Consider the following 13,226-nt stretch of genomic DNA (forward strand, 5'->3'; position numbering starts at 1 on the left):
GAGGTAAACCAAGAGCATTTAGTTCCTCTGAGTGCCTAAGAATGTGTCATATGTGCTTTTATGGGCATGATGGTCAACCAATGAATCTTTATCACATTTATCTGCTCATGCAGAGGAGCCATCTTAGAAAAAGCTAAAGCTTTGAAGTTTTGGGCTCCTGTTCCATTTCTTTCTCTACTTATCTATATTACCAGTCATTTATTCTACCATTATATAGTGAGGGAGACTGGGCAGGCAAAACTGAGAGAAGGCATGCATCATGACAGCCCTATGGGCCAGTCTCTGTGCTTGGTGTGCTGCCCAGGTTATCATGAATTTCCTCCCAAACTGGGAAGCAGTGTGTGGTGTCTACTCAGATGACAGCACAACAGTAGAGAGGATTAAAAAAAAAAAAAAAAAAAAGATGTGTCAAAAGTCACAGAGTTGATACTTGTCAGAACCAGAATTTGGACCAGCTTTGCCCACCTCCATGGCCAGCACTCTATCTCCTCTGCCACTTAACCTGTCATCAGTCACCTCGTCTGTGTCACAGGGCTGTGACTGAGTGAGATGCTGTAGTTGGAAGCTATTTGTAAGTGCCAAGAACCATGTTAAATGTGTTTTTGATTACATTGACATTCTTACCAGATAAGAAGTCTTTTGAAAGATTAAGGTATTGTCACTAAATCGAAGCTAGAATGGCTTGTTATTATTTGTGGAAATAATGATATAAATCTCTGATGAGGTTTTGTTTTGTTTTGTTTTTGTTTTTGTTTTTTCATGTTTGAGATGTGTGTGGTAGCCTGGATGCATTCATTCAGGAAATATTTTGGCAAATATTCTTTAGGTGCTGTGTTACCAGCATCTGGTAGTACCATATTAAACAAAATAAATATTTTCTGTCATCGTAGAGCTTAAAATACTCAATAGCATTTTAAAATAATACTAGTCCACAGTGTTACTCTGACTTTAATTCCTTGGGTTCAGTCAAAATTTTTCTCATCTGGAATGGTCCTCTGGGGGTACAAATGACCTTGGGTTGAGAAGCACCCTTGGCCTATGTTTTCATAGGCCATTGCTCTGAGTATTTTTGTATTTAGGACATTTCCTCTTGAGCACATTTTCTTAATTAAATACTGTTCCTTGAAAAGAAAATGGAGGTAGATCATTTCAGTATTTAGCAAGATGATTAAGCTATTTTTCTAGAATTAACTTTTGTCTCTTACTCTCCAAAAGAGGTGAGGGAGAGGAGAGAGAATATTTTTCAGAGACAGTTGGAAGTTATTAAATACTCAGTGCATTCTAGAATCAGTCAGGTATTAAGTAATTAAATCAGTACATAGTTACTAATGAAATTGTGACGTCTGCTGGTTTCTAGAGAGAAGACAGGCTAATTCTGAAGGAAGCAAAAGTTTGGATAGAACAGTTTGAAAGAGATTTGACAAGGGCACAGATGACGGAATCAAATTTGCAAGATAAATATCAGGTAATATATGAAAATGATTTCAATTTCTTGAATACCTTTTTATGAGTAATATTAATATATGTCATTTAATCCATGTCCAATCTTTCAAATGATATTAATGAGAAAAACCTTGAAAGAAATATTATGTGTTATCTTAAGTTTGCATGTAATTTAATAATTGTGTTTCTGTATAAATAGGTAGTTTTTTAAAAATTTAAGAAATTCTATTATCATATGATTGCCATCGTAGAGATAATTAGCACCTCTGTCACACCACTTAAGTATTTCTTTTTTGTGGTTGGGATAATTAAATTCTAGTCTTTTAGCAAGTTTGATGAATATAATACAATATTGTTATCTACATTCACTCTAGGTCTGACTTACTACTCGTTGCAAGTTTGTACACTTAAATAACATCTTTCCTATCTCCCCACCACCCTTGGTAATCACCATTTTCTTTCTTTTTATGAGTTTGGTTTTTTTCACATGTAAGTGATACCACAAATTATTGTCTTTCTTTGTCTGCTTTATCTCACTCAGCATAATGTCCTCAAGGTCCATCTGTGTTGTTACAAATAGCAGGATGTCCTTCTTTCTCATGGCATTTATAGATGGATTGATCTGTCTATCACATCTCCTATCATTTATCCATTAATAGGCACGCAGGCTCCTTCCATGGCTTGGCTATTGTGATTAGTGCTGCAGTATACAAGGGAGTGCAGGTGTCTCTCCAGTATCTTCTTTTCATTTCCTCTGGGTATATCCTGAGAGGTAGAATTAGTAGTTTTAAATTGTGTGTGTCCATTCTGTACTTAGAGCTCTGACGGTTCATGACTCTTCTGGAACTCGGAGTCTTATAGATGACCCCAAACATAAACGTCTGGTCATTGCTTTTCTACAGCTCATGATCTTGTAGATGTCACATAACAAAAAATTCCACCAAAAAATGACTTCAGTGCAAACAGAAAACTAGTATAGAATAAGCCGTGTTTAATAAAGTCTCGCAACTTGACTGTTTGGCGTGGGCCCATCATGGGATCTGTTTCTGTTGCCACCTGCCTGGTTCAACACTGTAGCTCTCAAATTGAGGCCAGGGTTGTTGCTGCTGTAGTTCCCCCAGTCTCCTTACACCGCCATTACTTGGATTTCGGCTTTCAATTTTCACACCTCAGACACAAAATCTTAGGTTTTCCCATGAAATTGTGATTTATTGCATGCAGCATTGATGTTTTCCTTCTAGTTACAATAGCATTACATTTCAGCGGCCAAACTGTAAATATATTCTAGTCTTTAATCAGTCTTGCTACATAAAAGGGGGTGATGATATGAGACTCAGCATGGCAGATGAGAAAGGATTTCGCCGTTGGCATTAATGTGTGGATTTTATGTAACAATATCTGTAAAGTAGCCCAAATTTAGATGGATGACTCCATCAATATTATATTTGTTGCACATGACAAAGCAATGTGTAGGTGCGTATTTAATTGCTTTGACACTCAGTGTAATCTTTTTTTCTGAAATATAATATTTTCTGGATGAGCTTCATGAAAAAAATGATTAAACCAGTAAATGGAGAATAGAAATACAAGAACAAATGTGACTGTATTTATTAGACCATTGGTGAGTTTTTGTTTGGGCGTAAATTATAAAAAAAATCAAGTCCAAATTATGAAGTTACCTGTTATACATATGTTTGTATAAAGGGAAAACAGAGGATTAGAAAAGTATGAAACAGAAACACTCCTTTCAGGCCAAAGATGATCAGCTGTCTTTTAAAAAAGATTTAGGGACCATCTGAAATCTGGAAACAGGGAACATGGAAACAGGGAAATGTTCCCTGAAAACAGGGAACATTTTTCTCATTGGTGTGTTTCTTACATAATCAGCATTTTCTGTTCCCACTTATCAGTCAATAGTTCATTATCCTGTTTTTTCATGCATAGAATTCTGTGGAACAAAACTGAAGATCGATTTTATGTTTTCGGTATTTCTAAATGACATTAAGTTAGAGTCAATGGAAGAAAAGTTGTGGTAAAATATTTACTCACCGTCTCCCCCCAGTGTTCTTCTTGTGAACTGACATGTTTGTTTATTCAGAAATTCTTTCAAATGTGTTACCGGCTAGATTCTGTAGGGACATTCTCATGTTCTTTAACATAATTGCACATTTTAGTGACATTTTCAATTCATATTTGGACTTGGAGACTTATTTTAGGATGTGTTCATTTAATAGGAAATGTAGAACTTTAATTAAAGTCAGTACTTGTTAAGGTTAGTATCAGACATATGGTTAAGTCTATGTATTCCAGATTTATGTTTAACATGATGATAAAGGGAATGATACAATAATTAATATTTTAATGCCAAAAAGTTAAATCAAAGTATTATTATATAATTGAGGTCCCTTAAGTAAACCTCTTTACCCCGGCTTACTTAAACACAAATTTATTTATCTTTAAACCAGCATAATTTGGATATGTATAATTTCTAACCTAAATTATTTGGTACTTAGAAGTAAAGCAACTATTTTGATTCTTATCATAGGTTTATATTCCTATTTACTATTATTTCTTCATGTGCATGGACTGACATATAAATTATTTAACTAGAAATGAGAAATCTTAGGTTTTAGTCCTGCCTCTGCTACTCATTCTTCCCAAGTTACCTCTGGGCTTCCTGTGGTAATAAAAATAGAGTATGTCAGTGTTGTAGGGCTATGGAGGGAGCCCGAGGAATGATGTGTAGAGAGGAGTTAGCATGGGACCAAGCTCATCATTGGGCTTGGGGCACAGTAGCTGCTCTCAGTATCATGACTGCCATCATTATGTCAACAACATATACTGTTTTCCCACTATAAAGGACTGTTATTTAGGAAATGTGGTTTCCTTTGCATTTGCTGTTTTTGACTCATTTCCATGTTGTTGCTCTTTTTCCTCTTTTAGTCATTTAAGCACTTCAGAGTTCAATATGAATTAAAAAGGAAACAGATTGAACATTTAATACAACCTGTACATAGAGACGGTAAATTGTCACTTGACCAAGCATTGGTAAAACAATCCTGGGACAGAGTGTCCTCCAGGGTAAGTTCTCTCGAGATTAATTTCATGAAGGCTGACAAGAAGTCAAGAAAATTTTCCATCATGTTTTTCTACAGAGCAATATTTCATCTGGTCCTACAGCCTCTATCCAAGACAGGAAAGGCTTACCTATGGGAGTTTTCTTCTAAGTTAGTGGAAGTACTCGGCTTAACAACTCTTCTACTTTGCCTGCCTTGTACATAGTTTCCCCGTTGAGTAGATGAAGGATGGAAATCCTGAAAGACTCAATTCTGGGACATTTAGAAGAGATGACTCTGCCGAGAATGGAGCCTCAACAATTTCTCTAAAGTCTATAACCAGGGTTCACCACCAGTCGGTCATCCGCCTATATGCACAGTCATTTTTACAGCCTTTAATTTAAGCGAATTTTCTTATCCAGTCCTTCACGAGCCTGAAGAAGAACTGCTCAGTAACATTCATGTTAATTAATTCTGCAAACTTAAAGGCCAAGATTTCGAAACCTCTGAAACTCCTATCACTAATCAGAATATTTGCCTTGAACTTACCCTGTTATCTTTTTATTTTATAATCTAATCCTTTTCCCACAAACTCTACCAGAGACTAGGTTAGTTCTAACTAAGCACCTCAACCTCTCCCACCTGACATTCCAATAAGTCAGGAAACACTGCTTAAGAATTGTTTGACGTGGTAGAAATTAAGAAATAGTTAGAAATTATACCATCATAGAAGCAATGTCAAATATTCTACTTCCTCCACAGATGACTGGATGACCCTGACTTTTCTGGACCTGTCCTCATGTGGCAGATTTTAAAGGATATGCATCAGCTAGTGTACAATAGCTACATCCTTGAGCATTTCAGCAAACCCAGTCCCTTCCCTTTCAGTGAAAGCCAAATTGAAACTCAGCAGGGGTTTCATGCTCTTCCTCTAAGAAGAAAATTGTTTAAGCTCTCAATAATGTCCTTTCATGTATAAGATGTATTTTAAGTTTCCTCAAAACTTTCTCATAACTAAAGTTTTCTCCTCATTCTCAAAGTATCAAATTCAGAACATAGATATTGTCTTCCTTGATATTTATTAAGTTAACCTGAAATCATTAACTCAGACCCTTATGTGGGCCTTGGAAATTATTTGGGTGAGTTTTAGGAATTGTCTTCTGTATTAAAGATAATTATGTGTTTCTCCTTTTGTATTTCAGCTCTTTGATTGGCATATACAGCTTGATAAATCTCTCCCCGCACCTCTGGGCACCATAGGTGCTTGGTTATACAGAGCAGAGGTGGCCTTGAGAGAGGAAATTACCATTCAGCAGGTCCATGAGGAAACAGCCAACACAATACAACGGAAACGTGAGCAGCACAAGGTAAAAATTCTGGTGGGGAGATCTTCTGGCACCGCAGTCCTAGTGTGATCTGGGCATGTGGCTCTTTAGACCTTCCATGGACACGGGTCTCTCAAGCATCACTCATACCATTTCAGAGATGCGGAACTTGACTCACTCATGCTTGTGACTGACGGTCCCCGTAGATTCATTTTCTGAGGTATTTTCCAGTAGCTCCGTGGTATTTTTAAAACTGTGGTTATCTTTGTTATTGCTATTGATGTATGTTATTTTTCAAAAGATAAGCCCACAGGCCAGACACATTTATATCATAATGTGGTTGGCCTTTGGCTGTAGACCTCATTCCTGTCTCCATTCTCAAAGAAAGACAAGCCAAGTTGACAAGTTCTTAGGTCCTGTGCTGTGGTGGGGCTGGGGTTGAAGGACAGTGGTGATTTAAGGAAGTGGTGGGATGAGGCCTTGATGACTTTTTAGTTATTTATAAATGTTTCAGCTTATTGCCAAGTCAGTTGTGCTTAGTGTAAATTCTAACATCCTTCCTCTTTGTGTTCTGTCATAGTACAGACCTAACTAAAAATGCTGTTTTTCATCAACATCAAATTAAACTCAATTCTGCATTTTGTGCAATTGAATTTGTGAACCACATTTACTGTGTCATGGTGGGGATTACTATATATGTGGAGAACAGCCAAGCAGGGATGACCACATAGGGGCAATTTATAGCTTGTTTATATTTTCTGCCAAACTATTAACATTTTTAACACTGCTTCAAGGGAATAGATTGTTATATATTCTAGACCAAACTGTAAAGCAAATTCATGACAGGTTTTGTCCCATGCCCCTCTGGGACCTTATGTTTGGAACCAGAAATGTAGAGGTACTTTGGTGTCCTGCAGTTTCAACTCCTGGCCTTCTCAACTCGGTTCACTCAACCCAGACTCGGCCACCAAACAAGAGGGACACAGGAAGATTTTGTTCCTGCACAGCTGGGGCCCTTCCTGTGTGGTTTCTTGGCCTCTCTTCAGTTATAATCAGTACCTCCAGACACTTGAAGTTTTGCTACTTATCTCTTAGCCTTTCCCTCTCCTGCCACCATCAACACGCACAAAACACACAGAATCCACTTTTCGGGTAAGAACACCATTTGGGATCTGTTCCATCGGTAGAGATACACACACGTAAAATTCAGGCCTGCTAGTCTGTACTGTCTATGGAGAAGGAAGATAAGAGATCAAGTCCCAAGAGTTTTTCTGGGATTGAACCAGGGTTGAGGCTTCTTAGAATCAGAAAAGCCTAGGCTGTGTCCATATTGAGGTTCCCAGGATATTAAAAATAGAGGGAAATTCTGAAACAGTGTTACACAAATGATACCACTTTAACAAATTACAATTCATCCTAAATACCATGTAATGCATCATGTATCAACTGAAATGATGTTTAACTGATATGAATATTTCACACAAAAGAAGTCACCTTAGGATTTAAAATCAAATGTATAGTATGCTTCAATTGTGGGTTAAATGTGTTAATTTAGCAAATATACACCAAGGGTCTACTGTGTGCTGGCTTTATGCTCCAGAGGAACTGGGCGGTGGGGGGGTGCCTCCAATCTAGAAGTTTGAGACACAGCATGTGTTTGTTGTTTACATAACATACGTAAGTCTGACTTGAATGTTCCACCTTCGAGAAAAAGCCGAATGATATTAGCTGTGCTATGTACTAGGTGATAAGAGTTAGCAGAAATGTTAATTTGCCACACACTCTGGGCTGCCACAGTCCCTGCTCAGGAGTGAGTTTTAAGTTGGATGCATACATGCTGTCAGTGTGTCTCGCAGTGATTCTATGACTCCAGGCTCCTCATGACCCTTCTGGATCCCTTGAGAGAGAAACCCTGTGCCAGCCACCAAGTGTGCAGCGAGAACCATCCTTTTGCCAAAGTGCAGTAAACAGCCATAAAAACAAGAAAAGAAATGGAGTAGAGAAAAGGGAAGTGGGAGGAATTGGAGGAGATGCTTGTCTGAGACTAAAACTCAGGAGCTGGGGAATGCAGCAAAGAGACACCAGGAAGCCAGCAGAGGCATGTAAGGGCGAAGACTAGGTTCCGGGCAGATCTCCAGAATGATCTTCTTACTGAGGGAGGGACCTGTACTAGGTCTGAACACAGGTCCTTAAAGTCATAGAGTCATAAAACAATGTCATTGTCAGTTAGAACGTCAATTCTCTCTCACTTAAAATATATTTATTAGGTGCCTAGAGTAAGATCAGTTTCGCTGATGTGGGCAATTTGAATCATTGTTGAAATAACTAAAATTCTAGGTCCCTTCAATAGTAGAAAAATCAGCCCATCAATTTGGTATTACTACTTTTTGCTGGTATATTGAGCTCATTTGGAAATGCAATATATACATCAAAAAGAGCACAATATAGGACGCATCAATATATAAGCAAGGTTTTAGAATATTATCTTCCTATCGCAGTCTATAAGTAATGACGGCTTTGCCATGAAAACTTAGATATGCTATCAGGATCTAGAATTTTTCGTTTTCTGCATTACTCACATCATATATATATATATATATACATATATATATATATATACACACCACAGGACAATTGTTCATTGCTGAATACATAATAACTGTTGGAAAACTGGATTCAGATAATTTTTAAAATATGTTTTTTGCAAAGAGGTCATTTTATAAATGGTTTTACCAAAGTTTTTTAATAACTTGCATGTATATAGAGTCATATTATTCTGAAAAGCAAGATACACCTTTGCTAGCTTTTCTATTTTCCAGATGCCCTTAGGCTTAGTTATCTAGGAAGGTAAGAAATAGAGTTATAGCTAACTATGATTGAGCATTTAGCCACATTTCTGTCTTAAGTACTTAATTTTGCTAAGCACTTGACATGTAAGATATGAGACAGGTAGTATTATCCTTAGTTTGCAAATGATTAATTGTTAGGCAGAGAGAGGTTAAGTGCCTTGCCCAAAGTCACATAGCTGATAATCGAGATTGTTTTATAATTTGTTTATTTATCAGAGAAAGAGAGAGAGAGAGAGCAGAAGCAGGGGGAATGGCAGGCAGAAGAGAAGTAGGCTCCCTGCTGAGCAGGGAAGCTGATGTGGGACTTGGTTCCTGTACCTGGACAGGACTCTGGGATCATGACCTGAGCCAAAGGCAGATATTTAACCCACTGAGCCACCTCAATATCCCTAATCCAGATTCTTTTAAACACTAAACTTAAACCGTGTCCACAAAGCTATCGCATAATACATATAGAGCGATTAAAATTCCTAATTTTTAGTAGTAGTATTGCTTTGGACGAGGCTTTCAGTCATAAGGAATCATAAAAGTAGCCATCAAACTCTACCACCTACTACCCATCCCTACTGTAGTCATCAGCCCTACCTAGATCACTTCTCCTCCTGTTTTGAATTTTATTTCTTGCATGACAATGCATGCCATAATTCTTAATAACTTTAGTAACGCACAGATGATCCTACCAATAACCTGGCCTTTTAATTTCTTGGTCTCTTGTCTTCCAGGGACCCCATCCTACACCCTCTTCTAACCCTTCAAGACATAGGCATAGTCCACAGCTTGTCATCACCAGTAACTGAACCCATCCCCCCCGACCCACAAGCTCTTTTTCAAGCACCTATCTCACTGTCTAACCAATTTTGCCCCAACTCTAAATTGCCTGGACTCTCTGCCCTATAACCCATGATTTTTACTGCCTCTCCCCCTCTTCATGTCATCCTTTCCCTTGATCTTCTACCTAAATTCAGTGCTGAATCAGTAAAGGTCATCACTTGTACACACACTCGTTGTCTTGACCAAGTTTCCTTTGTCCTGTGGGCCTGGTTAAAATACAACCCTGGTTATAGCCCACTCACTGCCGAGTGCCCCCCCCCCCGCCCCACACACCATATGTAGCTGAGTGTGGCTGCAGAGAAACACACCCCCAGGCACGATGACTAACCCAGCTGGGTCCCTAATGCTGCCTGGCACTCCAGAGGCATTTCCCGACTCCATCGCCTCTTTATTTTGGGGACAACTGTTCCACCTTTTCTCTTCAAATCTCCCACACCTCCTCCCATATCCTTACTCTCCGCTGGGGACACTGCTTCCTATTTCTCTGAGAAAATAGAAGCAATCAAAAAAGAATTTCCGCAGGCTCCCACGACCGCATCAACCCACCTACATGCATCTGTGCCCGAACACTCAGTCTTCACTTCTGTTACTAGGGATGAACCGTCTGTGCTGCAAACGGAGACCGGCCCCTCCACATGTGTATGCTTTCCTCCAGTAAACAATTCCTGCACTTCTTGCCTTTTGAAAAAATTTTTTTCCCTCTCTCTGCTGGATTTCTTTCCCACCCACGTAAAGTATATGCTGTTAATCCTCTTGTCTTAAAGACTCCTTTAAAAAGAATCAACAAAATTTAAAAAATAGAACCTGTCTTTCTTAACCCTCCCTTCCCCTCTGGTTACTGTGTCTTCTCCCTCCTCCTTTCTCGATGAGGCTCTTTGAAAGAAGTACCTGTGCTCATTTAGGTTTCAGGATTCTCTTCTCCAGTTCTTTGGAGAAGCCATTCCAGCCGAGCTTTCTCTTGTTCAGGCCAGGTTCATGAGCGTCATCCTTCCTCACTCAGTGCTCAATTCTCAGTTCTCATCCTCCCTTGCCTATCAAAAGCATTTCACATAGTTATTTCCTTATCCTTGAACCACTTTCTTTCTTTTTTTTTTTTTTTTCAGATTTTATTTATTTATTTGGCAGACAGAGAGATCACAAGCAGGCAGAGAGGCAGGCAGAGAAGGAGGGGGAAGCAGGCTCCCTGCTGAGCAGACAGCCCCTTGTGGGACTGGATCCCAGGACCCTGAGATCAATAGCTGAGCTGAAGGCAGAGGCTTAACCTACTGAGCCACCCAGGCGCCCCAACTTGAACCACTTTCTTCATTTTGGTTTCCTCATTTTCTTCCTACCCTTCTGGCTATGCTTCTAACGTTTCGTGGTCTTTCCACAAATATTTACTGCATATTCTCTATCTGCAGAGTTAATGTTCTTGGCATTTGTGATGCACCCGAAGAAAAACAGAAAAATTCCTACACTCATGTAATTTCTCTTCTAATGGGAGGAGGTGGATAAGAAATACTCAATGTAACTAAGTAATAAATAAATTATGTATTAGCTTAGAAAGTCAAAGGACAAAGAGTATTAAGGGTGTTGCAGTTTTAACTAAGGCTGTCACTGAAACCTTGCAGAAAAGATGTTATCGAACAGGCAAGCACATTCCCATCTGAACCCCTTTGCCCTTGCCATTGTTCCAGAATGTTCTCTGTCCTCAGCCTGAAACATTCTTGCATTGATTAATCTCAGTACATTCTTCCTCATTTCCTTTGGGCCTTTACTGAAAAGTCAACTCTTAGTCAGCATTTTTTCATCCACCCCTTTGAAACTACCACTTCTTTTCCCTCTTCCCTGCTTGATTATTCTCTTTGGCATTTATCTGCATTCTCAACCACTATTTCAACCGCTATTTTAATTATGTATCTCATTTACTTCTTGATTTGCTATACTCTAGTATCAACTCCATAAGGGCAAGAATTATTGTTTGTTTTTTTCCTGATTATTCCCAGCCCCTAAAAATGATGAGAAATAGTCAGAATTTTAAGTGGGTCAGTAATACAGATTCAAAGGGAAATTGTCCCTTTGACTAAGTTTTCAAAATCATTGGCATAAAATCGTTCAAAATATTCTCTGGTAATCTTTTTCATGTAGTTAAGCCCCTATTTTCTCCTCAATATTGTTTCTTTGCACTTCCTTACTTTCCTTAATTGTGCTTTTGGCACTGCTGATTTTCCCTGTCATAACTTTCTTTCCCATCTACTTTCTTACAGAAGAATGATGGTATCACTCTGTCTGTTATGTGAGAATAGAGACTGGGTTAGTAACAGAGGGTAGAAGCCAGGGAACCAGTCTCAATAATCCACGGAGGGTGGCTTGAGCCCGGATTGTAGTTACAGAGATGGTGAGAAATGGTCAGATTCTGAATATTGTTAAGGCAGAGCAATTTTTGGCATTAGATACTGATTATGAAAAAAAGGAGAGTCATATGAGACACTGTTTTTTTCAACTGAGCATTTGGAAGAATGCGGTCTCCATCAGTTGAGATGGAGAGACAGTAAAGCAGGTTTGGAGAAAGCCCAGGTGTTCAGCCTGGGGCACAGTATGTATGTGGCATATATGTATATTAAATTTTTTTTTTTAAAGATTTTATTTATTTATTTGTCATAGAGAGAGAAGCGAGAGCAAGCACAGGCAGACAGAGTGGCAGGCAGAGGTAGAGGGAGAAGCAGGCTCCCCGCCGAGCAAGGAGCCCGATGTGGGACTCGATCTCAGGACGCTGGGATCATGACCTGAGCCGAAGGCAGCTGCTTAACCAACTGAGCCACCCAGGCGTCCCAATGTATATTATATTATAATTATATTTTATATATATATGGCACAGGATATGTGGCATAGATAATAAGAGATCAGTGACAGGAGCTCAGGACACAGGTGTAGGATGGAGATAAATATTCAGACTCATTGCTATATAGAAGGACGTCAGAAGCTTTGAGACTAAAGAATTTAAGGAAGTATACACAGAGGAAAAAACCTGTCAAGAACTGAGCCCTGAAGGGAATCTAACATCAAGAGATCAAAGCGTAGAAGATGTACCAGCAGAAGAGTATGAGCAAGAGTGCTCTATGAGGTGGGAGGGAATCCAGCTCCTGTGCTCTTTTAGAAGCTACGGGAAGCGGTGCCTCATGGGTGGGGCATTACCCTAACGGGTAACATGGCCACAGCAGTGCTTTTAAAATACAAGTCAGTTCATTTCAGCCCTCTCAAAACTTCCCACTGGCTCCCACCTGTTCCCAGTAAGCATTCCCAAAGTCTTACAAGAGCCCACGAGGCCCCCAGAGCGGCCCCATCGCCCCTGGCTTTCCCTCCGCTCTCCGCCACCTGCCACCCCACTTGTTCCTTCGCTTCATCTCGGTCGCTGAGAGAGGGGCTTTGGTAGCTCCCACAGCCACGTGGTTTTGTCAGTCTCCCTGTAGTTCTATCGGTTTTTACTCTAAATATTTTGAGGCTTACTAGACATGTTCAAGTTCAGAGTTAAGATAGCCACTAGTAAATTAAAAGGCTTCGCCTTAAACGATTAATTACATATAATGATTTTATTCTCAAATCTATTTTGCCTGATATTGTTACACTCCTACCAGTTTCCTTTTGTTAGTATTTAAGTGTTCTGGCTCATTAGAACTCTGAGTTTCATTGTTTTCGCTTTCTCCAAGTTCCAAGATTCAAACTCCTACAGCAGTGGGTATAGA

The 13,226-nt window shown here is 39.3% G+C and overlaps 1 protein-coding gene across 16 annotated transcripts in view; it reads left to right on the plus strand.

Annotated features, from left to right (window-relative positions):
- The window catches only part of SYNE1 (spectrin repeat containing nuclear envelope protein 1), a 462,745-nt gene that overhangs the window by 133,900 nt on the left and 315,619 nt on the right, over positions 1-13,226 (plus strand). For all 16 annotated transcript variants that reach the window (XM_032338689.1, XM_032338697.1, XM_032338702.1 and 13 more), the window contains 3 exons: positions 1,358-1,465; positions 4,387-4,524; positions 5,702-5,866. In XM_032338689.1, the coding sequence (XP_032194580.1) occupies positions 1,358-1,465; positions 4,387-4,524; positions 5,702-5,866 (411 nt within the window). The remainder of the gene's footprint in view (positions 1-1,357; positions 1,466-4,386; positions 4,525-5,701; positions 5,867-13,226) is intronic.

The sequence above is a fragment of the Mustela erminea genome, chromosome 4 (genome assembly GCF_009829155.1).
Source record: "Mustela erminea isolate mMusErm1 chromosome 4, mMusErm1.Pri, whole genome shotgun sequence".
Lineage (NCBI taxonomy): Eukaryota > Metazoa > Chordata > Mammalia > Carnivora > Mustelidae > Mustela > Mustela erminea.